Below are 27848 nucleotides of genomic sequence, written 5' to 3' on the forward strand. Positions count from 1 at the left end.
CTGTCCATCACCACCCAAGGGATGGTGCCCAGAGCTCCTCCAGTGTGTCTCAGACCTCTGCCATCTTGTTTCCAGAGTTGTGGGGCCACTCTAGAGGCTTCTGAGTGGCCAGTGCCAGCAAGTGACGTCAGAGACCTCTCCTGATAGGTGCATACCTGACTAGGTAGCCAATCCTCCTCTGAGGGCTACTTAGGGTCTCTCCAGGGGGCTTTTTCTGAGATTACGACTTGCAAGAATTCATAAGGGTTCCTCTGCACTTCTCTCTTCGACTTCTGCCAAGGATCGACCGCTGACTGCTCCAGGACGCCTGCAAAACTGCAACAAAGTAGCCAGAAGACTACCAGCGACAGTGTAGCACCTAATCCTGCCGGCTTTCTCGACTGTTTCCTGGTGGTGCATGCTGTGGGGGCTTCCTGCCTTCACCCTGCACTGGAAGCCACAAAGTAATCTCCTGTGGGTCGACTGAGTCTTCCCCCTGCTCCAGCAGGCACCAAACTTCAGCTTCACCGGTGCTCTGGGTCCCCAGAGTGGCCCCTGGAACACAGGTGGTGGACCCAAGTGACCCAGACTGGCCAGTGGTCCAACTGTCCAAATTTGGAGGAGGTAAGTCCTTGCCTCCCCTCTCCAGACAGTAATCCTGTGCACCGTGTGATCTGCATCTACAAGGGCTTCTGTGCACATTTCCAAGAAATCCTGCTTGCACAGCCGAGCCTAGGTCCCCAGCACTCTGTCCTGCGATGCTCAGCTCCGCGAGTTGATCTCCGGTGTCGTGGGGCCTCTCTTTGCAGTGTTGAGACGACTGCTGTGTTCAGACTTCTTGAACCCGTGTTCAAGGACTTCTGTGGGTGCTTCCTTCCTGTGTGTAGGCTCGCTACGTTGCTGAGGGCCCCCTCTGTCTCCTCTCCCAAGTGGCAGCATCCCGGTCCTTCCTGGGCCCAGGCAGCACCCTTTTTCTCCAACAGCGACTCTTGCAGCTAGCAAGGCTTGTTTGCAGTATTTTGCCAAGGAAACAACTCTGCATCCTCCAGCACACCGTGGGACATCTGCACGAAGAAGAACTTTCCACCTCCTTTTGTTGTTGCAAAACCTGCAGCTTCTTCCAACCGGAGGCAGCCATTTCGCACCTTCATCCAGGGTTTAGTGGGCTCCTGCCCCTGCCCCCCGCGGACACTTTAGTGACTCTTGGACTTGGTCCCCTTCCTTTGCAGGTCTTCAGATCCAGGAATCCGTCTTCAGTGCTTTGCAGTCTGTTGTGGTCCTTGCAAAATCCTTTATCATGACCTTAGTGTGTTTCTGGGAAAATAGCAGTACTTTACTCCTACTTTCCAGGGTTTGGGGTGGGATCTCCTTTACACCCTTAGTGTTTTCTTACACTCCCAGCGACCCTCTACACACTACACTTGCCTAGGGGTCCATTCGTGGTTCGCATTCCACTTTCTTAGTATATGGTTTGTGTTGCCCCTAGGCCTATTGCATCCTATTGTGTTCCACAGTGTTTGCACTATTTTCTGACTTATGCTTAGCTGATTTGGTTAGTTGTGTATATTTTGTGTATGTTACTTAGCTCCTAAGGGAGGATATCCACTGAGATATTTTTGGTACATTGTCACTAAAATAAAGTACCTTTATTTTTAGTAACTATGAGTATTGTCTTTCTTATGATATAGTACCAATATGATATAAGTGGTATTGCATGAGCTTTGCATGTCTCCTAGTTCAGCCTTGGCTGCTCTGCTATAGCTACCTTCTATCAGCCTAAGCTGCTAGAACACTACTACACTCTACTAATAAGGGATAACTGGACCTGGCACAAGGTGTAAGTACCATTGGTACCCACTACAAGCCAGGCCAGCCTCCTACAACCTGTCAGTATAATGCAACGCCATCTCTACGAGTCAGGAAACACAAGGTCACACATGATAAAGTAGAAAACAGCATTTCAATTGAATCTGGGCCCGGGACATCTAATGAGGGACGGGCAGTCTGAGGGAAAGTGGAAAACAGGGGAGGGGGAAAGTGTGGGGGGGAGAGGGATGGCACCTGGTGGATGGAGAGAAGAGGAAGAGGTCCTCCAGACCCAGGGTGGAGGAAGGAGTGGTAGGGGAAGGAGGAGAGGAAGAGGGGAAATGAGCATATGAGAAGAGAGCAGAAGGGGAAGACGAGGGCAGGGGAGGAAGGGAGATAGTAAAATGGAGAAGCAGAAGTGTGAAGAGGATAGTGAAAGGGGATAAGTAAAGTGCACAGGGATGCAGGGAGCGGCTTGGAAAGAGTAATGGGGCTGCAAGAGTGACCATGGTCCAAGAGGAGGCCTGTTAATGCAGTGCTAAAGCTCAGGGAACCCAGACAACCCCACCGGCCCACACGCCATGCAGTCAATTTAGGGCACTTGGCTCCAGTCTCCTTGGAGAAAGGGAGCCCAGGTGAAGAGGAAAGTCTCAGTGCTGTCTTGTAGGTTATAAATGACTCACTTGTTGGAGGCCCTCTGGTACATTGCCAAGAGCTATTCATCATGCGTGGGAAGGAGGGAGAACCGCCAGTGCCCAAAGATGAAGTTCTTAGTTGTCACCATACCCATATGGACCAACTGAGGGTCACATTGAGACAAGCTTGGGGAATCTGCTATGTCATGGAGAAGAATCTCAACGATCGAGCCTGTGGTAATGGGATTGCCAAAGCCTCAATAAGTGTGGCACCAACTGCCTCCCAAAAGGGTCAGACAGTGGCGCAATTAAAGGACATAAATCAGTTTTCAGCGGGTATCGTTGCAGCACCAGCAACTGGGCTACCCTGGCTCCACTGCCCAAGGGCTCAAGGAGTTCCACCCAGTCCTATGGCTCATAGTAAACCTGGAGGCAAACTGGTCATTTGGTGTGCATGCTGTCTGTTAGCGGTACAGAGTATAAATGTTGGGTCACAAGGCTGTAGAAGCCAGACATCACCCTCTGGAAGTGACCCCAAGCTTTCAGGTATGAAAGCACCAGTGAGGACAGACGAGCCCAGGGCCGGGACGTAGCTGTTGAGCGAGAAAGTGACACAACTGTGCGTACCACCAGTATTGACCAAACTCCTCCCACAGAGCCTTGAAGGGCTCGATGGTCCCCTGGGTGAATACATGATGGAGGGTAAGAATCCTTGTCGTTCGCCACACTCCACAGTCTAATACCTCGCCACCGATGCAGAAACCAGCATTACCCCCACAGGGATGCCAGTTCGTGGAGGCAACTATAGCAACACAAAAATATGGACAGAATGCTGAACACTGTCAAACATTCACCCCCAGTGACAGATCTGGGTTAAATCAATTATTTTTTTGCTCAGACACCACGCCAGTTTCTACCCAGCCTTATGCAAATCAGTCTTGACCCTCCTCTCCATGGTAACAGTCCAGCCTGCACTGCCAGGCCTTCCCCGGACCGGAAACAACCATCCTCAGACCAGTTTCAGGGTATCACCCATTATCAGCCAGACTAGCTTGAATCCTGTGGCAAAGTGAGCATGGGACCCACATCTCGGGATACCCTTCCCACTTGGAGGAACTATAGCAACACAAACACGGTGGAATGCTGAACATATTCAAACATTCAACCCCAGTCACAGATCTGGGTTAAATCCCTTTTTTTTTTTTTTGCATTTGTTCGTGGAGGAAGGCATGCACTGAGAGTAGACTGTGGGCACGTGACCAGGATTTGGCCATGGCTTGGATATCTGGTTCCCGGAGGTGGGGGCAATGTCATTGAACCAGTAAATGGGATACAGCCCCCAAGGGCACTCCAGGAGGTTATACTCAATAGAGACCCATAGAGGAGACTCCGAGGTCTGTGAGAGCATATAGGTGAGTTATGTCAAGTGCAAGGCCAGGGCGTAATCCCTAACAGAAGGTGGACCTAATTCAATACAAGAATGGTGGGCTACAAGCTGGCTACTAGCAAGCCTAGGCTGGGCCAACCCCCAAACGAAGGACCTAATGCCCCTATCCACGAGTGCATGAGTGAGAGAGGCACGAGCAGGGAAAGCAAACCCAAGACATAGATGAATTGCGGAAAGGTCACCATTTTAACAGCCTTCACCCTGGCCCCATAGTGAGAGACTAAAGTGGGACCACTTACGATAGTTCAGTCTCGTGCATTTCAGCAGTGGGTCAAGACTGTCCGCCACCATGCAGTCCAGGCTCTGGTTGATGTAGATCCGAGGGTATTGGAGACATGAGGGCTTCCACTGAAAGGGGTAGGCAGATACATCTGTGTGGGTGGTCACTCATGAGATTTGGCAGGGCCTCGCTACTGCGCAAATTGATCTTGTAGACCGAGAGGCACACGAAGTCGGACATGATGGCCAAAAGAGCCGGGCGAGAGCAAGGCATAGGAACATGAGTATAATGTCATCCGCATATAGAGGGTCGACAAGCCCCCATGGATGGGAATTCCCACCAACCATGGGGACTGATGGAGGGCCGCTGCCAGGGGCTCCATGCCCAGGATTAGGAGATGGGGTGTTAACAGGCTTCCCTGTCGCATCCCTTTGCAGACTGGCAAGGAGCCTGAGAAGAATCCCCTGCAGCTGATGTGGGAGGTGGTGAATTTGCAGAGCCAATGAACCTTAGCTATAAAATCTTCCCGGAGGCCAAACCGCTAAAGTGTCAAGAAAAGGTATCCCTACTCTATCCTATCAAACGCCTTCTCCACATCCAGGTAAAAGGCAGGAGTTTCCTCAGGAATGTCCCTAGCGGAGCAGAGTGCATGAGCCAATGTGCAGCGATGGGTGTGCGATAAGCTCCCAGGAACAGACTCTACTGGAGAGTGGTGGATAAGGGTCAGGATCACCATCCGGAGATAAGCCACCAGTACCCTTGCCAAGAGCTTGATGTTCATGTTGCGCAAAGATATGGGACAAAAGCTGCCACAGAGAAGGCGGTCTTCCCTGGCTTGGGGAGGACCGTGATCAGGGTCTTGTTCAAGGTGAGGCCTAGCAATTCCATTTGCTCTGACTCGCGGAAGATCTCAAGAAAGGAGTCCATCACTTACTCCTTTGTCAATATATAAAACTCCGCCGGGGCCATCCTGGCCAGGGGATTTGTGGTACAGGAGGTTAGAAATGGCCTGCCAAATTTCTGCCTTGGTGATCTCCACTCAGAGCAAGACCCTGCCTGAGTCAAGCAAGGGAGATGCACGTTGCCAAAAAAGGCATTCAACCACAAACTCATTCTCTATGTCCTGTGGCCAGTTTAGTGTTTAATGGTCAGCACAGCATCCTGCTGGCACAGCTGCACTCCCAGCTGTCTCCCCGCCTTCGCCCTCCGCTCACAGTGGTGGCTCTTCAGCAACTGCCTTGGACGTGTACTGTGCATTAAGGTCCAAAGTTGGCCTTCACCAGGTGGAGCCGGAGGGGTTGCACTGTAGAGGTGGGTGAGGGAAGCAGTGTCATCCTCCAAGTCCCACTGTCACTCGGCATTTTGTGGGCCTTCACCAACGTGGTGCCGGAGGAGAACCCAGGGGCTGCGCTGTAGAGGTGGGTGAGAGAAAGCAATGTCATCCTCCAAGACCCTTTGTTGCTCGGCATTCTGTCGGCCTTCACCAAGTGGCGCCAGAGGGGAACCGAGGGGCTGCGCTGTAGAAGTGGGTGAGGGAAGCAATGTCATCCTCCAAGACCCTCTGTCGCTCGGCATGATGTCTGTTAGCAAGGGCCACATCCCTCATCAGTTGACCCCCAGATAGTCACGATGGTGGCTGCCCAGGCAGTGCTCGATGGGGCAACAGACCCCCGAATGAGTTCCAGATAATTAGCAGTATGTGACCGGAGCTGAGCTTTGTCCAGGGGAGACTGGTAGTGGGAGACATTAAGGAGCCAAGGCTTGTAGTCCTGGCTAGTCAGTCCCAGGTCAGGGAGAGAAGGACATGGGAGTGGCTCGAAAGCACACCCTCAAGGATCTGGACACCCCGCCAGAAGACAATTACCATCTAGGGAACCAGGCAGTAATCTACGCAGGACTAGGTCCATGCTCTAGTGAGAGAAGGTATGACCCCAATCTGTAGGGTGGGATAAGCACCAGATGCCCACAAGACCATGGACCGCAGTGACTGCCCACATCGGGCAGTCCGGTGCAGTTCAAGACCACATCTCGGGCCAAATTCCAGTCTCCCTATACAAGCCAATGGGTGACATTGATTTCTGTGAGGAGCCGGTTGAACTGGAGGAAGAACTGGTGCTTGGGCTAGTTGGTGCATAAACAGACCCCACACCAAGTGTTTTACCCACAAGGGGAAGCTTAACAAAGGTGTACCGCACCTTTGTGTTTGCCCATGTCTTGAACACCATGAGGGTCAGGGAATTCTACAAGAGGATCGCCATGCCACAATTTCAAGGCTGCCCGGTTCTGTTGGACGGGGAGGGCAGGCGGTTGCTCGAGCTCACCTTTCCTACTGAGCTACACCAGAGCTTCTCCCCGCTCCACCAATGAGAGGTGGGTCTACTGGAGCAGGGCCAGAGATTGATTGGAGGTATGCTAGTATCTTTTTGCGCTTGATAAAGTGCCTCAGAACCAGGCACATTCCATGGAGAGTGCAGGGCGACATCGTGACCACGGTCAGTAAACAGTGGATATGCAGAAGCAAGAGGGAGGAGGAGGATTGGGGGGGGGGGGAGACAACAACTACAGAGAACAGGGGAGAGAGTGAAAAGGAAAGAGCACTGGGATGAAAGCAGGAAGGGGAGGCAGACCGAAAAAAAGAGGGGAGGAGGGACACCCTTTATGAAGGGGAGGGGAGGGGAGGGGAGGGAGACTGGCTAGGATGGGTGAAAGAGTAGGAGAGAAAGCCCAACTCAAGGGTAAGACAAGGGGACCGAGGGGAAGGTAGAGGACAAAGAACCAACTAGCAGAGAACCCGCGTGCGGTGCTTCAGTGGAAACATGAAATCTTAAACCACGAGCCCAACCCTGGAAGCTCGGGAGATTCCAAGCTAGAGGGAAAATAGAGCAAGGGCCAGCAGTGGAGTTGCAGAATCAGGGGCTCAGGCCTCCCAGCCTAAGTAGCACTCTGGGCCTGTAACAGGCACCCCGATATCATATCTGTGTCGGTGAGTGCAAGATTATCAGGCAGGGTCAGGCTTGGTCGAGCAACCAGTGAGGAGGATAGAGCGGATGATGAGGAGGGGGGGGCGCAACTGGGAAAGGCTTCAGCAGAAGGAGGATACTGGGGCCAGACACTAAGGAGCCATATACAACAAACCACTAACCCCCCAGCGGTAGGGAGAATAGGAATAACAAAATATTGGGGGGCAAGCCCAGGGGCAGGGAGATAGCATTAAAAACAGTGAGGTGTGCAGGCTGAATAGGGTGGATAACAAACTATGCCCCACACCAGCTATTGCAATAAATACAGGCGAAAAATACAAGAAAAGAAAGGGCATTAAAATCAATAAGCATCAGAACCACCAATCAATAATGCAAGGACATAAATGCAGGCAACAGGACCTTGGGCCATATTCATCCATTAGTCTGGAAGGCCCTGCAGACTCAGGCCAGGAGTGAGCATCAAAGAAAGGGGACACCTCACTCCACAGACATCCCAAACTTCAGCAGGGAGCAGGACTTGTCATGCAGTCGATCCTGTGTGAGCTCTGTGACCACCTGGATTGCCTTGTCCTTGCCACTTCGGGATCTGTTAGAGTGGTTATGCTGTCTTTCCAGTGGGCAAGACAGTGACAACAACTTTGTGAGGTGACTGAGAGGTATGTTAAGATGCTTCAGGGAGCTTAGCACCCCGTTATTCCAACACAAAAATGACCCAAATATGGTGAACTAAGGATGTGGAACAGAACGTGGGGTGTCCACAAATACACTAGTGCTGCAAAGAAACTGGCATTTTGTGAAAGTTGCATCAGAAAAGGAGCGGCTAGATGGGGGAAGCAGGTTGCTGACAGTACTTACAATGTGGGCAGTGAAGCAAAAATTGAATTACTTCAGCTCTAGGTAAGCAGCCAGTTACATTAAAGTGAGCGGAACCCAGCAACAATAAAACATTTACTCCTTCAATTCTTAGTTTGCATCTAAAACCCTTTAATTGTCCCACCTCAGTGGTAATTATATCAGATACTGCACAACACAAACAGAGTGGAATCTTTCACGCCATGTCCTCCAAGGACATACATCAAAGATTGCTTTTTAAAAAATGTCACAAGGTGAACCAGTCTTACAGGAGAATTTTCAAGAACATTAAATAAAAAAAAATAAAAAATAAACTTTAACACACATTACCTTAGTTATTTCATACTGATTTACAGGGATGCTGCCATTAACTACTTTTTCACCAATCTCCACAAGCTGTTTCTGAATATTCTCCACAATGGTGTCTCGTGACTGGTCTGAGAGGATCTGCGTTATGATGTAGCTGTGAAAAAGTGATATATATTTTATATAATAATAATCAAAATGAATTGAAGTAACTAAGAACTAGGATTGACACAAACTAGATTATAATGGCTTAAGTAAAAACTGAAAAGAAAAAAGGAAGAATAAATATATGGGTAAGGTATGTATTCAAAAACAGCAATGTCAACTACAGTAAAAATCAATTCAAACTAAAAAAAAGTATGACAATTTTGAAAGGATTATTTGGTTAGTAAAACAAGGAATTTCACAACTACTGGCCTATATTTACAAATTTTGACATCAATGTCAAAGTTAAGACAATTATTCATTACTTAGGTTTTGCACAAGTCAAACAAAAATATTATGAACCTTTGGCTATGCCGTTTTTCAAAATTGAATTAATTTGCACTAGAAGCATCTGATGCATCACGTCAAAAATATAGTTTCAGTCATCTCCTGCCTCGTGTTCACTCAACAAATAGGGATGTTCAAACGTTATTAAGAATGATCCCCTAGTCAGGAAGCCTTTGTGAATAATTTATAAATAACTGAGCAGAATAAAATTCTACACATTTCCTTAATCTAATTTCCACCTGAGCTAACTGTCTTTAGCATCAATCGAACTTTGCTGGGTTCAAATCACAGGTTTTCAAGTTTGAAGAAAAATAGCACTGTTTTGTAGCTATCAAAAGATGAGATTTATCTGCTGATGAACCTAAGACAATCATAAGCATTGGAAAATACTTTTTTCCCATGGACAGTTGTTTTCTTTAAGATTCTCATTTCTCTGACATACTAACAGCAACTAACCAAACATCAGAAAATAATTTTCCATAGTAAAGCATGTTAGATTCAAGCCTTGCCAAAGTTGCTGTGTCACCAAATAAACATTTTTGGTATACTTGGTGCATCCTGCACACAAAACATTTTATTCTTAAAAAAAAAAAAAAAAAAAAAGAAAGTATAGTTGCATTAACAGATCGAATATTAAAGTTCATCGACCAATACAAAATAAAAAAAACTTTTAAAACATTCTACTGCACAGAATGTATAAAATACATTATCAAAGTAGACCTTTAATACAAGTAAAAATCAGGGATGTGGAATTCCTATCGCCCGACGCCCGGGACATCTTGTTTGGGGTCAAGGGCAACAAGTTTTTATGTTTACTTTGTCCTTGGGACAAGTAGGCCCAACCCTCTGCAGCACAAACCCTTTGGCTGCCTGTTTACAGAGAGTGGAACTCTCTGCAGTTGAGGTAATGTGTTTCCAAAAGATAATGCTGTTCGAACTTGTATTTATGGTTCATTATTTGAAAGCCTTCATTATTAGGGTGAGTGCTGTAAATAAATGTTTTAAGGTCACACTTCACTACTGACATTGGTTCCAGTACAAAAAAAAAAAAAAACGTGTATACACATGTTTGAAAAGTTTAGGCTATGAGGCTAAGTATAATGCTCCCAGAATCCTTTCTGATTAGATGCAAATGAAGTGTCATTTAGTAAAATGTGTTGATACATGCTAGTATTTCGCAAAAATATTTCTAATGGAAAATCAGTATAACCATTTTCAACACGATTATGGGAAGCATGAAAATAAACAAACACTGACAAAGCCAACTGATCTGACATATTTATATAAGTCTTTTAGTTTCATCAATGCGTGTCTTGTTTTGACATGGCTTTTGTAACACTTTATTGTTGTGGGAGCTACCAGGCCCTCAACAGTGTAACAAACACTGGCAAAACCCCCCCCAAAAAGTTTTTGAACTCTAAAAGCACACATTGCCTCCAGTAGCATAACAAAGGCCCCGCAGCCGCCCTCCAGGGGGCCCCTTCAGCACAGCACCTGCCCTGAGTGAGTCTGGAGAGGGGGCTCCTCCATGTTCTTTCCAAAGGGCACCCTCCAGTTTCGTTACGTCACTGATTGCCACTGTAGTTCCTGACACTGAACAAAACTACTTTGTGTGCAATATGCTCCTTGTGGAAGAGCAGAATGCGATCACTCACAGTAAAGCCAGCCGAAAGAGAGAGAAATAGAAGTTTAATAAAAACAAAATGTCTTTGTTAACACCAGACCTAATTAGGGACCAAGACCCACATGTAGGTAGCTTTTTGCATGTCGCAAACAGCGACTTTCGCTGTTTGTGATGTGCAAAAAGCACATTGCGATGCACAAACCCAGTTTTGCGACTCACAATTAGGAAGGGGTGTTCCCTTCCTAATTGCTACTCGCAGTGCAATGTAGGATTGTTTTGTGACCGCGGGCGCAAACCAATTGCAGTTTGCACCCATTTCAAATGGGTGCTAATACTTTCGCAAAAGGGAAGGGGTCCCCATGGGACCCCTTCCTCATTGTGAATGTCACTGTAAAAAAAATTTCAGAGCAGGCAGTGGTCCTGCGGACCACTGCCTGCTCTGAAAAAATGAAACGAAAACGTTTCATTGTTCGTTTTTCTAATGCATCTCGTTTTCCTTTAAGGAAAACGGGCTGCATTACAAAAAAAAAAAACTGCTTTATTGAAAAGCAGTCACAGACATGGTGGTCTGCTGTCTCCAGCAGGCCACCGTCCCTGTGAGGGCCGCCATTCGCAAGGGGGTCACAAATTGCGAACCACCTCATGAATATTCATGAGGTGGGCATTTGCGAAGCCCTTGCGAATCACAGATGGTGTCAGGGACACCATCCTACATTCGGATTTGCAACTCGCAAATTGCGAGTCGCTCTGACTCGCAATTTGCGGGTCGCAAATCTGAACCTACCTACATGTGGCCCCAAATTCTTAGTGCACCCATGGTATATGTCGTACCCCTATAAAATATTTGTGAACTGTATTTTAGCATGGGTAAATACGATGTGTAGATTTACTCATGTGAAAATCTATTGAGCATTTGCAAGTTCATTTTCCTTCCAGCCACTTTCTTCCCAACCCTGGAAGAAGTTCTAATTCTGCCATTGTCAGGAGTAAATGTCCAACCTTTCTTATTATGGGAAAATATTAGAGAGAAGCTGGTGAAAATCTTTAAAACATGCAGGTTAGTAGGTTTGCAGACTCAAAGGCATTCCAGCCCTGCAACTATTGCTTACTGCTTCCTCCAGCCCCAGTATGCAGATCTGCAGAAAGGTGGCAAAATAAGGAAATTGCTACAGTAGGGATTGAAACTGCAAGTATTCAAGCCCTACTATGGTAGTAGCCCCGGCATAATCGGAGAGGCTATTATCAGAGTTCTTACATAATGAGATTGCTGCCATAATTTGTCGCCGCCTTACATGGCACCAAAGGGACAAGTAGATCTTTTTACAGGACAAGTAGATTTGAGAAGCAACCTGTCCCCTGGACAAGTAGATATTTTAATAAATTCCACACCCCTGAAAAATGAATTTAAGAATAAAATGACAATAGGCAAACGACAGTTCTGCAGGGCTAAAATATTCCATAATATTAGAATCCGGAGGCCGCCAGCAAGCCCTCACCCCAATACCAGCTATACGCAGACCGACAAACTTACTGGTTGGAAGAAGTTATTACAAATTTGTATGATATTTTACCACACATATTTAAATCATAAATCACTTCAAGTAAACTTCAGTCATATTTACAAACCATAAATCACATCCATAGGATATAATTCGGTAACCATAAATCATTTACTTATGACAGGATCCCTTCCTGTCCTGAACCACCATTGGACCACACAAGTGAACCGTACCTCACCTGTATCCCTAGGAGGGGCGGTTGCCCTGACTACACTGTTCCTTGTCCACACGCTCAGGGTTCCGCCCCCCTCCAAACACCAATCTGCCTAGGGGTGTAACGGGGTGGCCAGGAGCGGGAGCCCCATGGCCCCCCTAGCGATCTGGGCTCCCTACCCCTCAATCTGGTGTGTACATCTGCAGATTGGCTCAGGACTTCAGGATCCTATCTCTGGTGTTCTCCCGGGGCCCCAGCCTTGGGGGCCACTCTGTTGCTTCTGGTTACTTTAATACCTCACTTTCCACCACGAGGGCGACCAGGGCCCCAAAGGTCCTTCACCCTCCTCACCCGCAAAAAGGCTGCAATTGAAAAACCACATGTCGGAAATGAACTGGTCAGTACCGGCGTCAGACAAGTGCACCATATCCTTGTGAAACATGCTAGGGCCCTTCAAAAGTCTGTGCGGAATGTTTCATAATCGCCCTGGGCCTGGGCATAGTCCGGCCATTTCAGCATTGAGTCAACGCACTGAGACATTAATTGTTCTTGATTTAATTCCTGAGCCCCACTTGCGGCAAGGCACCATGTGAGACTAAGCAATGGCCGTGTTTGGGTATTGTTTTGCTAACTTTGTGATTTCCAGAAATATCGTTTCTCTCAGTGCCTTGCGGCCCATGTGCACCAAATCATTGCCTCCTAGGTGAATAATGATGAGATCCGGGAACTGGAGTCCCTCGGATCCTCTGGCCAATGTGACAAGCTGTTGAAGCTGGGCGATTCCTAATCCGCCAACGCCACACCATCTGAAAGCCACGGCTTGGCCTGCCGCCGGATTCAGTTCACGGAGCTGTTGCACCCTGTAGGCTGCCTGAACAAAAGAATGCCCCAAGACCCATACCACATGTGGTGCCATTGAACTGAAATGAAAGAAAAATTGCATGAGGAGACCATACTTAAGTAACCGGCTTAAAGAGGAAATATTGCTAGACCAATTCTGGCCTGATGTACCGTTTATAACAATTAGATGACCAGCGACCAATGCATTTCAACTCGGTCACTGGCAACCCAGTGCTAGCTGCTAACGTAGCTGCCGCAATCCAAAAGGAATGGGAGCAGTATCCCAGTGGGTCCACCCCCACTGCCCTAAGCGATACCTTGAAAACCTGCGAGACTTGGTAGCGAGATAGGCATTCCCCATTAGCGTGAATAAACAATGCAGTAGACTCTGCCGTCGGCCGGACAGACAGGTAGGCTCTTACTAGTCTTACAGGGCAAAGGGGGGACCAGTTAGCTGCGCTGAGTGTGATTCGAGCGCCTTTTCTAAGCTGGTCCGTTTTTGACTTATGCAGCACTATTGTTAACTCTGGACTGACCAGTACATCCTCCCACTGCAGCCACCCTGCGTGATTGCTCCTGGAAGAGCCCACTAGCTACCCGATGTTGAATGCACAGAAAAAGGCTACTGCGAATGCTGCAGCAAATAAAGCTGACTCAAAATGAGAGGAACACACCGCGGTGAGACTGCGCAAAAGGTTCTCTAATAATACTGCTGTTATCTGGTGCCTTGAGTCTGTCTTAGCCGTGTTCCTCCTAGCCCAACCGGCTACTGCGCGCTTTATGATAAAGGTGTTTAGCTGAGACTCCAAATTCTGGAGTCTAGCGAAAAAACGGATCGCGGCCAGGTAGGCTTTTGCACAAGAAACTGGTCTACCCCTGTCACTCAAATGCTGCAAAAAGGCACATATAGCCGATTCTGAAAACAAGACTGACATTTTTTGTGCCTTCAAGAACAGCCTGTACTGGTGAAAAGCATTTTCGTATGCCCCTTTGGTACGCACTGCCAGATATGTTGCTGCTAAGACTGGGAGGGCGGGACACCAATCGTCCACAGAGATGCTGGGAACTCCTCCATCTTCTCCGCCTGAGGGTGGTACCACAGAAAGTCCTGCATCAGCGGCATTGTTATATATCCGCAGTACATGTTTAGCTCGAAATGTAATGTTGCACTTTAAGCAGGTTAAAATCAAGTGTTTAAGGAGGCGGAGCACCAATCGGCATGTAGCCCTTTGTCTACTGATAGCCTCCACCACAGCCATGTTGTCAGACCAGAAGATTACCAACCTATCCTTAAATTTCTCAACCCAGATGGTGACTACGACGATAATAGGGAACAGTTCCAAAAAGGCTATATTCTTTGTAATTGCCTTGTTAACCCAGTCCGTTGGCCAATCCGCCCTGCACCATAAGGGCCCCAAAATTGTACCAAAACCCATGCTGCCTGCTGCATCCGTATATAACCCCAAAGTGGTGCTTGAGACCAGCGGATGAGGCCAAATTACTGCCCCGTTAAAATCCTGCAGAAAAACTTCCCACAACTTTAGGTCATTCCTGACTTAAACAGACAATAGGCTGTGATGGTGCTTCTCAGACAAACCCGCCATTGATCTAGCGATGGACCCTGAAAAAAGGCAGGCCATGGGAATAATTCTTAGAGCGAAATTCAGCTGCCCCACCAGAACCTGCAACTGGTGCAGGGTGACTTTTTCTGAGATAACACAACTTTAATGGAATCCTTGAATACCCGCAGCTTATCCCTCGGAAGGCGACACTCCCCGGCCACAGAGTCAATCTCAAGTAATGCAAGTGGCAGGCCCTTCTGTTTTGTCAGGAGCCAGTGGAACCCCAAAGTCCTTGAACATCGCGGTCAAGGCCTGGAGGGACAACCTGCATTTCCCTGACCTAGCAGGGCCCAATACCAAGAAATCATCCAAATAATGTATCACATCCAGGTGCCCAGTGCGATTTGAGAAGATCCACTGCAGGAAGGTGCTAAACTGCTCAAAATAGCTGCATGACACACAACCCATGGGCATGCACTTACCATAGAAGCACTCCCCTTGGAATTGGACACCCAGTAGATGGTAATCTTCAGGATGAACAGGGAGAAGTCTGAAGGCTGATTCTATGTCTGTTTTTGCTAACAAAGCACCATGGCCCAAGGGCCTCAATTTTTCCAAGGCCTGGTCGACAGTTGCATAGTGGACTGAACAAAGCTGGGGATTGATAGCCTCATTCACCGATGCTCCCCGAGGAGCAGACAGATTATGAATTAACCTGAACTGTCAAGGCTCCCTCTTAGGAACAACCCCCAAAGGAGAACAAACAAAACCTTCTAAAGGCAGGAAAGGGAAAGGGCCTGCCAATCTACCCAAGGTACGTTCTTTTAATAACTTCCTTGCCACCACCCCCGGGTTCCTTAATGCGGATACTAAATTCCTGCAATGGTCAACTGGAGGTACACTGGTGGCAGGGATTCTAAAACCAAAGGAAAAGCCATGTGCTAGTAATTCTGAAGACCCTTTCACAGGATAAGCCTGTAACCACGGGAGCAGTGCGTCAATCTTAATGGGAGATGGCAAAGGTGATTTAATTATTGGGCTTATTCCCATCTCTGCCTTTCTCTTTGGATTTTTTGATGCATTTAAACTCTGGGTGAGAGGGATGCCCAAAAAAGGAACAGTTGTGTCTGAATTTGCAACACCCAGCGGGGCGCGAACATGTCTTCCTATTGAATGCCCAGCATGACCCTTTCTTGGTGCTTGAGTATTGGGAATGAAAGGGCTGCCTCCAAGGTAATTTGTTGTTTACGCATGCTAACCAGACATTTACCTCAGTCTGGTCCCACCCAATAGATGGGTATTCTACATTTGCCCAACGGAAATCCCTGTCGTATTCCAACCAGGAGGTACCTCCATAAATGTGATGTGCCTTCAATATTTTGTTTGAATAGCAAATCATGGCAATACCCAAATCAGGTTTCTTTTCCAGCATCACTGACATAAATACATTGAAACCGAACAACCAATTAGCAATGTTCTCATCCACTCTGGGTTTGTTGTCCCCAGATGAAGACGCTTTGACTTCATTGTCTTTGCTCTCTACTTCCCTCCTTTTTGCCCTGATAAGAGAAAAAATGCGAACAAATTCCCCTTTCCATATCTTTTCTTTTACTTCTGCACTTACATGTGCCGCAAGCTTACCTGGTCTTGACAGTAGGGCGTCGATGCCTGACCCCTCCGTTGACGAATGATCTTTTGCTGAAGCATTGTTAGTCTCATTAAACCTATTTTTGTCTAAAGGGGTAGCAGGAGACCGCACCTGGTGCCGGAGTGACATTCAGGCTACTGGTTGCCACCTGCAATGGTATAACACTACGTGCTGTTGACAACGCATCTACCTGGCGTTTCTGTTCTGCCACTGAATTCTGCAAAGAATCATTCAAATTCCAAGGAAATGTAGGCGGGGCAGGGGTTAATAGTTGGGACATTAATAGTTGCCAGTAACCTAGAGACGACGGCCAACAAGTCTTGCGTGGTTGGGTACTGTGCCTGCGTGGCCTGTGTGGGTACTTGGTGTAGGGGACACTGAGGGTAGTGCCGCTGGAATCATTGGCAGGGGTGATGGTGGGACCACTGGCCCCAATGAAGGCGCAGACAGAGAGGCCAATGATTTACATATATCAGCTAAAACGTCAGCTACCCCTGGTCCTGGTGTTGTGATCGCATTTTCACCCCACATATGCTGTTCAGATGTCATGCTCGAGGAGGGAACAAAAGTCTCGGGCATTGGAGACTGCTCAGGGAGAGTAACAACTGTAGGAGAGGGCTGTGTGGCTGGAGCCCTCCTTTTAGTCCTGCGCTTTACTGGGGGAAACGCAGCGCTTGGAGCTACATGAGACCACCTAGGACGACTACTACTAGCCCCATTGACATAATTACCAGACGCTGCATTGCTGCTGTCTGAATCATCATTACCTAATTTCACGAGAACCAGCTTTAAAAGCTGGGATAATTCTGGGTCCTTCCCCTTTCTTTTTCCTGCACTAGCCTTATTAGATGGCATGGCGAAGAAAAGTAAATTAGAAAATTATTAACACCTACACCACAGCCCAGATTAAAAAACTTTTTTTCCCCCTTTTTGGATTACTCTTCCACGACTAGTTACCCCGGGCTAGCACAGAATACCCTGTAAAACAGTGCTCTTTATTACACACAAGCAGTTGGTTAAGTCGCTTAAGATGCCTCACTAAACCATAACAATGTATACAAAAAGCATTAGTTATTTTCCTGTAATTGAAACAATCAACCTTTAAAAAAGTTAATCATCCACACCAAACATAATGCGCACATGAGATCAAAAACAAACACCATGCACAGGTTTCATTACAAAAACAAGCAACCAGGATAAAATTAATGTTGCACCACCTCTGAACAAATAATAGCAGCAACAACAAATACACCAGTGGTGACACACACAGTTCTTAGATGATTGCACAACTTTTAAACCGTAATAGCAGCAACAAAACAAAAACAAAAAAAAGTGTTAAGACACCCAAGTTCCTCGGTGATTCATTTGTTACTACAAAATTTTGGCTCCTTCAAACCTAATACTAAATTTCCCAACCCAGCGTGTTAAGGAAAGAAGGGGGATAATAATCCAGATAAAGCAACCCGCTACAATAAGTAGCCTACGCGGGGTGAACTGGTGGCAAAATGATGTTTTGTTTTTTTATTTACCGTGCATACAACGCAGGATTTACTGCCCCCAGAAGAAAATAAACCAGTGTCTCTACTTGGCAGAAATAGGATCCGAACCCACGCCCCAGGAGAGGCTGGAGCATTAACCCAATGCCTTGGACCGCTCCGCTACACCACTGCTAAAAAGGAAATGCGCCACGCGCTTTTTCAAGAAATGCGCTGCTGAATTAAATAACAATCCCGGCACGACGCAGTGTTAACCAAGAACAGAACTGTGATTAATCGAACTGAACCAAACCAGTATCCACTCCTAGCCACCAGCCAACCGCTCCCCACTTACGTGCCACTGAATACCTGTTCTCTGGCTCCTCTGGGACTACAAGCGGCATACGAAGACCGTCGAAGACAGCTCCACGAAAATCTGCTTTCCAGCTCCTAAGCGCCGTCCGCTAGCCCAACAACTGTGCGCCGTCTGCCAGCACAGCCGCTGTGCTGCAAATGGAGAACGCCGAGCCCTCTTTTTTGGGGGTGGGGGTGTTGGGAGGGTGCCGCTGCTTATGTAGCCCCCACCAGCTTGCGGCGGCTGGAACCGGCCGGCGGCTGACGCAGCCGAAACGTTCCGAGAACCCTCGAAGTAGGACAACAGTCCAACGCACAACTAGTGCGAAGGGGTTTTTGGGTCTCGGCAGCCCTGTATTCTAAGGGGCTGCGCCCTCCCATCTTGGGGGGCGTTTTTCCCAAGAGCTCGAATTACGTTGCTAGCAGATGGGATATTATAAGCAACTATTACTTTCGGTCTACCCGATCCTGGTGCACAAAAATCTGGATACAGGGGTGACCACCACCCCGTAGGGTGCACTTACAGATTCTCAGAGCGTTTACACAGTCCATCAAGCTCAGTAAGAGACACATGGGTGGCTCTCCACTTTGATCTTGGGGTAGAATAAGTCACACAGAAAAATAATACATTTTCTTTAATCTCATGGGCATGGCGGTATGCTGGACACTGGTTGGGTTTGTCCAGGGATGACGACCATGTTTACGTTAAGATGGCGATTTGTGCGAAACTGATTAAATCTAATATTTTCTCAGTCCTGTATATGTTTATATGCAAAATAAAAGGCCTTGTAAGACTACCTGTGGAGTTAGATGATTCGCTACAGCAGAAAATGTGGTCCAATACTTTTGTTTACGAGAGCTGTTGTAGCTGATGAAATAGAAAGGGGATTATGCCAATAGCTGCACAACACCAAATAGTTTAACAAATGGGTGGCATGGATTTACCACAGATTCTTGTGGGAACCATTAGGACTCAAAATGTCTCTAAGGGCTTCTTTAATCAGTTAAAGCTCTAGACTATATGAAAAGCCAATAAACTATGGATCTTAGTCTAGTCAACTCTATAATAGGCTTGAGAACAAGGTCTAGCCTGAGGGGGAAGTAAAGGAGTATCTTGCCCCATGCTCAAGTGTACATATAACGTAGTTCTCTCCAACCCCTAATAAAGCAGTCAAACAATGGCCCCACAACTCTGCTTCATACAGGGTAGCTAGCTTGAGCATTATATATCCCTTTTGCTGGAGAGATCAGGTAAAAGGGGACCATCTGAGTGACAAAGAACGGCAGAAGTCCAGTGCATGAACAGAAGGAAACTCTTAAGGATTTGGATAGCCCATTACTGTGCCTGAAAGTCAAATCCTCGGGTACTCAAATTCGTTTTTACTCTCCAACGAGTCACAAACCCGACTGATAGTACCTCTGAGGTTTCTCAGAGTTTAGTGGATCATCAGCTTAGTTTTTAAAGCACTGCTTTCCAGCCCATGTAATTCACAAAACTCACAGAACCTATTGAGGAGAGTCCGCAAATCGTAGCAAGTTTTAAAGAGAAGGGTATCACTGATGAAAAACAGTGCAGGAACTCGCTAGCTAGCCAAAATTGGTGAGTCATTTGAGCAATTCATCAAAAACTCAATACAATCATTAATTAATAAATAGAAGAAAAACTGGCGAGCCAAACAGTCCTGGCAAACGCCTTTTTTGATGACAATTTCCATAGTCAGTTCGCCATTTGGGTCCCACTGAATCCGTGCATAATTCCCCTTATGAAGGTGGATGATAAAGTTAAGCAAGTTGTTTGGGATGACCAAGACAAAGAGTATTTCCCTTAACTTTTCCCTTGGGACCAGGTCAAGGGCTGATCGAAGAAGGATTAAGGCAACAAAAAAAGCTTCCCCACCCATATCAACCACCTTCCAATTAGCCATCAGAAATCAGAACACCTGGCCTGCAGTTCCGATCTTGGGTCTAAATTGGGCCTGCAAATTGGTTAAAACCTTATTTTCTTCAATCCACTCCAGTAGCTTCCCCAGAACCCATTTGCAGAAAATATTTTGAAAAATGTCTAACAAGTTAAGTGGGCAGTAATTACTTGGAAGGCTTGGAAATCCTTTTTTGAAGATCAGAACAATCTCAGTTCCCTTCCAGGTTGGCGGCATCATGGCACCTGCGGCTACTGCATTTGAGACAATAATATAAGGCACCCATATATGCAACCTGGATCAGAACATGTCAGAAGGAATCTTTTTCAACCTGGGAGCCTAGCCCTGACTGCGACAAAACCATGGCTAACGTCTCCATGAGAGTAAAAGAAACCACGGGTGAGAGGAACTTAAGCTTTGGGCAACTCTTTGACCATCCGCAGACCTACCCTGGGTAAACTTCAAGTGAGGGGAAAAGAGCTTTTCAAAGTGGGCTACCCACTCGCTCTGTTAAATGGACATCTCCAGAGGTTTAGCCAGGTTTTTACCTCAACTCACTATCTGCCAAAATGTCTTAACGCCATTGTTAGTGGCGGCTTCAAGGAGATCACACCATGAGTTCCCAGGTTGCTTTAGCAGTCCTTAAGGCAGCTCCATATTAGATCCTGGAATCCCTTAATTATAGACCTATCTCCAAACTTTATGGCAGTCACAAGCGTTTCCCTTGCTGTCGTACAATTTGATGAAAAGCACTTGTAGGCTCCTGTGTTACATAAGGTCGGTTTATAGTTCTTCATAATATGATCCTAACACCATGAGTAAATTGTGGTACTTGTTAACAGTCGCGTATGGCTGCACCGATTTTCAAGCATTGTGTCCATGTGGGTAGCCACATTAGCATGAAAACCTAAAATAACCCCAGATGGGGAGATGGCATTCAACTTAACATCCCTATGGTTAATAGTCACTGCCAAAGGTTTTTCACAAGGTGGAGTAACCGATGACTGAACAGAAATTATCAGGTCTTGATGGTTAAAATGAAGGGACTTTGATTGCTCGCCTTTCTGCATTCCACTACCATGACTCTCACAGTTCTCCATATCCTGACATTGGGGAGATTATAATCTGAGCAGCTGGTATAAACCACTCTCTGAAAAATGAGAGCAGGAGTAATATCAGAGGAGCGGTCACCCCAAGCACGCAGAGCATAAGAGTATTGAATCCACTATTTGCAATCAGCCCTGGACAAATGGCTTTACAAAAGATTAGTTACTTCTGGGATACCCCCAGAGTGCATCCTCGGAGCACAGGACCTGGGAGATGCTATTTGGTTCATAAGTTAAATTTAGGTTGCCTTGCACAATGACTAATCAGACCTGAAGCCAAGGTTGTGTCCAGTAAATTGATAGTTGGTGATTCCTTTTGACTGCTGCGTTTCCTGTTATAGATGTTAATTAACAGGAGGGAGCTTAACTGCATGAGGAGTTAGTATCAGCCCCTGAATATCTGGTGATGAAAGTGTTAACTCAGTTATAGGGCAGATCAATGCAATATTTAGCCAAATATTCAAACCATCAGATGGTAGCTCTGCTAGTGAATTTACAGTTGGAACAAAAAAAAAATCTTGAATCCACTTCTGTACACATTTTCTGGAGCATACGTCTCTTGGAAAATACAAATCCCCTACACATAATTAAACAAGTCCAACTAATTGCGCACTAATTTCTATTCAATACCAGACACATTCCAATTGAATATAGCTAGCATGGATGCAGGGGTTGATGGGGGAATCAGAGGGAATAGCAGCAGTAACGGCATGGGTTAAGAGGAGTTTGAAAGAAACAGAAATTGCAGACGTTGTGTCAAGAAGAGAGTTAGTCTAGGCCACTTGGTTTAAGGGGGAAGGAATTAAATATAAGAAGTTTGATGAAGCAGAACATTTTGTAGAATCTTGTTACGGGAGCTCTTCCCCAACCATACAACAAGATGGTGAGGAGTAGAAAAATCTGTTGCATTTGAGATGCTACGTCAGTCATTCTCGGGAACGTTGTTAAGTGCTGAGTCTTCTGACTCAGTTTAAGGCACTCCTCCGCCCGCGGGCTCGTCCCTGCGCCTCATCCCTGGTGGTCTAGTGGCCATCACAAGTAAGTATTTTTCTCTCTGTCGCTTTTTCCCCTCTTGCTCTTCTGCCTTTTCTCACTTGTTTTTTCATTTTCTTTTCCATCTCTCCTCCTTTCCTCTGCCCTCTTTCACTCTTGCTTTTCTGCCTTTTTTCACACTTCTTTTTCCTTTTCAATCTCTCCTCCTTTCCTCCCCTTACTAATGGCGGCCACAGTGGGCATGCCAAAGGCAAGCCCGTCTGCCCCGGGACCGCACCGAGCGCCAGGAATCCTGGATCTCCGTTAAATCACCCCCTGGCCTGCCTCCATTACGATGCTGAGCCTCTCCTCCTCAACACCGGACGCCTATGCAACTGCTGCAGCATCTCCCCCAAGGACAACCATGGACCTTTCACCTGTAGGAACTGCAACTTCAGCGCCAGCCTCAACAAGCTGAAGGTACTCTCCACACACAGATATACCAACAACTTCCACAACTGCCTCCTCCTGAACATTCGCTCCATCCACAAACACACCATCGAACTCTGGGATTTGATCAACACCGCCCGTTCAGACATCGCCTTTCCTTAACAAGGCCTCGCCCAACCCCACCTCGGGACAGACCGCCATTCCCGACGGATACAGATTCCTAAAGAGAGACCAGCCCTCCCGCCCAGGCAGAGGACTTGCCATCGTACATAAGTCCTCACTACGTGTCAAGGCAATCCCAGAAGAACAATGCCCCACCATGGAACACCTTCACTTCCTGGTCCACTCCAACCACAACTCCTCCATCTGCGGCACCCTGGTGTACAGGCCACTCTGCCCCCATCCAGCTTTCATAGACGACGTTGCCCCCAGGCCCTGGCATCAGACGACTACCTCCTCCTCAGCTACCTGAATTTTCACCTCGTGGACTGCACCGATCCAAACACCACCGCTCTACTCGACAAACTCGCCACCATCAGGCTAAGACAGCTGGTCTCCGTACCCACACAAATCGCAGAACACACTGAACCTCATCTTCACCTCAAACAACCAGATCACCATCGAGGCCATCTCCACCCCCAGACTGGACCGAACACCGCTGTATACACTATACACTTCACAATCACTGCATACAGGAGCCGCATCCCCACCGCCTCCCACAGAAAATGGAACAAAATCACCAACGAGCAACTCACCTCATCTCTTGCCAAATCCCTCCCCTCTGATGACGCCAACATAGCAGCGCGCAACCTTAACGCATGGATCACCGAATGCGTCAACACTCTAGCCCCCCCCCCTCCGGCTGACATTGGCCAAACGTGTAGCTAAGAAAGCCAGCTGGTTCACCACCAAACTCCAAGAATCAAAGCGTACCCACAGACATTTAGAGAAAAAATGGAGGAACAGCCAAACAAGCAAAGATCTCGCCTCCTTCAGAGCCGCAACCGCCGCCCACTGCCAGAAAAACAAGAACACAAGGAAGGAGGCTCTCCGGGAGCGCATCAACTCTAAGGAACTCTTCTCACTCATCGAGTTCACAGATCCCCTCTCCCCTCCGAAACCACCAGCAACCCCCAGTCACAGGACCTCTGCGACAAACTTGTCACCTTTTTCCACCACAAGATCCAGGACATCTACGACAGCTTCCTCATGGAAATTCCTGGCACCGGAACCTGTGACTGACCCACTCCCCCAGAACCCACCCAGACCATCCACAGCTGGTCCACGTTCACCACAGAGTTAACAGTCAGCATCATGAACAGCACCCACCCCGGAGCCCCCGCTGACCCTTGCCCACACCACATAAACATCAGAGCCAGCGCATCCATCGCCCTGAGCTCGGGAACACAATGAACTGCTCCATCAACAATGGCACCTTCCCAGAGGACTGGAAATGCGCTGAAATACGCCCTCTCCTGAAGAAACCTTTGGCTGACCCATCAGAAATAAAGAATTACCAGCCCAGCTGGCTGCTAACTTACCCCGCCAAAGTACTGGAGAAAGCAATCCACGCACAACTACGGAATTTCATTGAGGCCAACAACTCCCTGGACAGCTCCCATTCCGGCTTTCGCAGCAACCACAGCACGGAGACAGCCCTCATGGCAGCCACCAACAACATTTGATTACTCCTAGACTGTGGCCACACCACAGCGCTCATACTCCTTGACCTCTCAGCAGCCTTCGACATGGTCTCCCACAGCACTCTGTGCACCAGACTCCACGAAATAGGAATCCGCGGAAGAGCCCAGGAATGGGAGGATACAGAGGATTAGACTCCCGCTCTACACATCCAGGCCCACAGGAGTCAACTGCGGAGTCCTCACTGAGTCCCACACTGTTCAACATATACATGGCCCCTCTCGCAGCTATCATCAAAAGCCATGGTATGAACATTGTATCATATGGCAATGAGACACAATTCATCCTTTCCCTCACTGAAGACCCGGACACGGCCAAAAGGAACTTCCACTCAGGAATGGAAGCCGTCGTCACCTGGATGAGAGAAAGCTGCCTCAAGCTCAACTCTGACAAGACTGAGCTTGTCATCTTCAGAAACGCCACCTCAGCTTGGGACAACTCCTGGTGGCCCACATCCCTCAGCGCACCCCCCCCCGCACCGACTGACCACACCCACAACCTAGGTATCATCCTCAACTCCTCCCTATCCATGACCCGCCACGTAAACTCAGTCGCCTCCTCCTGCTGGTACACTTCACAAACTTCGGAAGATCATCAGATTGATCCCAGCAGACTGTTGATGGACAGTTACCCACACCTTAGTCAACATGGCTAAGGTGGCCGAACTGGTCAGGATCATCAGTCAACACACTAATAGATCTTAGGTTTTCAGGGTACCTCTCGGTGCATGTATTGGTAAATTCAACACTGGCATCAGTGTGAGTGCACCAGTAGGAGATGCCAAACATCCCTACCTTCAGTGAAACCATTATTTCTTAAGACAACCGGTGTCTGCACAGAGTCTTTTTGTGCTTAGCGATGTAGAGTTTGGCTTTGCGTTCTGCGTAGCTTTCAAGTTCATTTAGGTGCAGTCATCACAGGCCTTGGAGTAATGGTCTGACATCAGGGACCATAAACAGACTTTGTGTAGGTCAGTTACAGACGACTGCTTGTGACAATCCTTGCACGACTTAATCCCTGTTATGGAGGGTGGCATTTCCCTTGAGTAGTGGATACATTGACAAAAAGCCTTGTCAAAGACCAGGCAGAAGCTCCCGATTTTTGTCTGAAGGAGCATAAAGAAAGGCACTGATGTCAGTGCGCAGGGCTAGTGCTTATCATATAGCTCGGCACGTCACTTCTGGAGCAAAACATTGTCAGCATGGAGGAGCACGATACCACCTCGTGGCGTGAACGAGAACAGCTCTGAAAGTTTCCTGATCCAGCCTGATGCCTGGGGATCATTCACAAGGCGAGGCAAAAAGATAACAAATAGTAACACATCTGACAGCTTGTCCCAGCATACTGCATAAATGGATCCCATAGGAGAACACCTGGCTGCCAAGATAACACCCAGTACTTCGGGAGGTAAATTTAATGCAGCCAGCTGCACCCATTCTATCTTCATGCATCGAATAAATTGTGCAAGGCCTAGGTGCAAGACCCTGTCCTGCTGCTGCAACCGAAGATCGTCCTGAAGGGGCAGCCTGATTTTGCCACACACTTTTGGCCCAATCCAGAGCAGAGTCACTGAAACTTCCTAGACCCAATTGTTCCTATCGTCTTCTGAAATCAGAGCAGGAGTGTTAACTGCAGGATGCAATACAGGAGCCTCAAGCTCCACTCCAAGTGGAATGCATATATGAGAGAAAGTGTTCTTGGGAACTCCAACACACAAAAGTGTTGTTCTCAGTGGTGTTTAAGAAAGCGAGCCAGGGCTCTTCCCACTGGTGGATGACATCCTGTGCCACCTCGGATGCAATTGCGATTAGTTATCCGCTAGGCGGCGCAGGCTGAAGATCATTTGGCACACAGTACTGGATCCCGCTCTGCCCTGCTTGTTGCAGTATCACAGGGCAGTGGTGTTTTCTGTGAAGATCTAAACCAGCCTGACGGGTGGCAGTAAGGATTTTAACAGCATGTGAATGGCCCACAACTTTATCTGACAGATGTGAAGGTAGGCTTCCTCTGGAGACCAGAGTCATCTGATCTCCCCATCCTTCTCCAAATGACCTCAACCCAGCAGTGACATGTGTCACCACCGTCCGCTCTGGCTGGAGCAGGCAGAGGAGTCTGCCAAAGGTCTAATTGTTGCCTAGCAGTCACCACTACAGATCTTTTGCAGTCTCCTCCGAAACATGGGTAGAGTCAGATAAGTTCCCTCGGTGGTGAGCCCATTCAGATCCCACTGTAGAACCCGAATATGCCATCTGACGTGACAGGCTTCTGGGTATATGGGCCTCCTGATATCCTGCATCCCAGAGACAGAGGACTAAGGCTTAAATACCTTGACCATTTCCTGATCTCGCCCTCGCTGAGGTAATTGTAAAACATCCATCATATCCAGGATGGATCCCATGAAAGGAGCCTCTGCAAAGGTGTCAGGTGTGACTTCGGCACAATAATCATAAACCCCAAAGTAGTACGGAGGACTTCAGCAGCCAGTGTTCAAGGTAGGGAAAGACTGGTATTCCTGGCATCTAAAGACCACCAACTACAACTGCCATCATCTTTGTCAACACCAGAGGGGCATTAGTGAGGCTAAAAGGAGCAGAACAAACTGAAAATGCTTGCAGCCCAATTTCAACCACAGGTACAGTCCGCGGGTTTGCAGGACAGTGACATGGAAATAAGGTGCCCTCCAGGCCCAATGCCACCATCCAGTTTCCTGGATCTAGTGCAGAGAGAACCTGGGCCAGTGTACCATCTTCAATTTGTCCTTCTGCAGGAAAAAAGTGGAGAGGTCGTATATCTAAAATAAGACAACGGCATCCACCCTTCTTCTATGAGAGGAGATAGGAGTAACACCCAGACCCAAGACCTGGACCTTCTCTATGCCCCTTTTATCCAGAAGAGCCTGCGCTTCCTGCAGTAAAATGGACAAATGGTACTCCGAAAACCACTCTGATATAAGTGAAATATGTGGTGGGACAAAAAGGGATAGCCGGGCATCTTTACACTATCTCAGGAACCATCTGTTGGATGTTATTCCTTGCCACCTGTGGAGAAAAAGAGTGATCCTGACTCCCAAAGGATGGCAGTGTGCTGCTAAGAAAGAAGTAAAGTGACTTGGAGCCTGCTGCTGGCGGGACTGGGGACTTGAAAGTTTGTTGGGATCTGGCTGGCCTGAGTGTTGCCAGACAGATCCCCTACTTCCACCCCAAAATTACTGGGAAGCCTGTTGAGGTGGCAGACCTTGACAATGACCTGAAGGCAAAGTCCCTAACAAAGCCTCAAAAGCAGTGAAATAATTGTCATGGATACTACTTTGTTGGTGTAGAACAGCCTAGGGAGCTTGGAGTTGCCCTGCTCTCTTTAAAGAATCTGAGGGTGGAGTTGGCTTTCTTGCCAACAAGGTGAGTCCCATTGAAAGGAATATCCAAGAGCGGTGCCTAAAGGTCACCCAAAAAGCCAGTGGATCTCATCCAAGCGTGGCACCAGAGAACTACGCTTGTGCCAACTGCTCTGTCCAACCAGTGTTTTGTGTCCAGTCTTGAGTGGATGATGTACTTGGCCGTATCCTGTCCATTCTGAAAGGTCTGTGCAAAATTGGCTCGGAAAATATCCAACCCATCATCCTTCTGTAGGTCAACATAAAAATGATCATCATATTATAGGGAACATTCGTCTTCATCAACATCACCAGAAGCTGGTTAGCGTTGGGCAGAGTCAGACAAAGAATTGGTGAAGCACTGCCGGATGTCCTCTAGGAAAGCTAGTGTCAGAA

The 27848-nt window shown here is 47.6% G+C and overlaps 1 protein-coding gene across 1 annotated transcript in view; it reads right to left on the minus strand.

The window, feature by feature from the left end:
- The window catches only part of POLA1 (DNA polymerase alpha 1, catalytic subunit), a 1729782-nt gene that overhangs the window by 795288 nt on the left and 906646 nt on the right, over positions 1-27848 (minus strand). Inside the window, exon 30 of the mRNA XM_069204808.1 lies at positions 8251-8383. Coding sequence (XP_069060909.1) covers positions 8251-8383 — 133 coding nt within the window. The remainder of the gene's footprint in view (positions 1-8250; positions 8384-27848) is intronic.

This window comes from Pleurodeles waltl, chromosome 8 (genome assembly GCF_031143425.1).
Source record: "Pleurodeles waltl isolate 20211129_DDA chromosome 8, aPleWal1.hap1.20221129, whole genome shotgun sequence".
Taxonomy (NCBI): Eukaryota; Metazoa; Chordata; class Amphibia; order Caudata; family Salamandridae; genus Pleurodeles; species Pleurodeles waltl.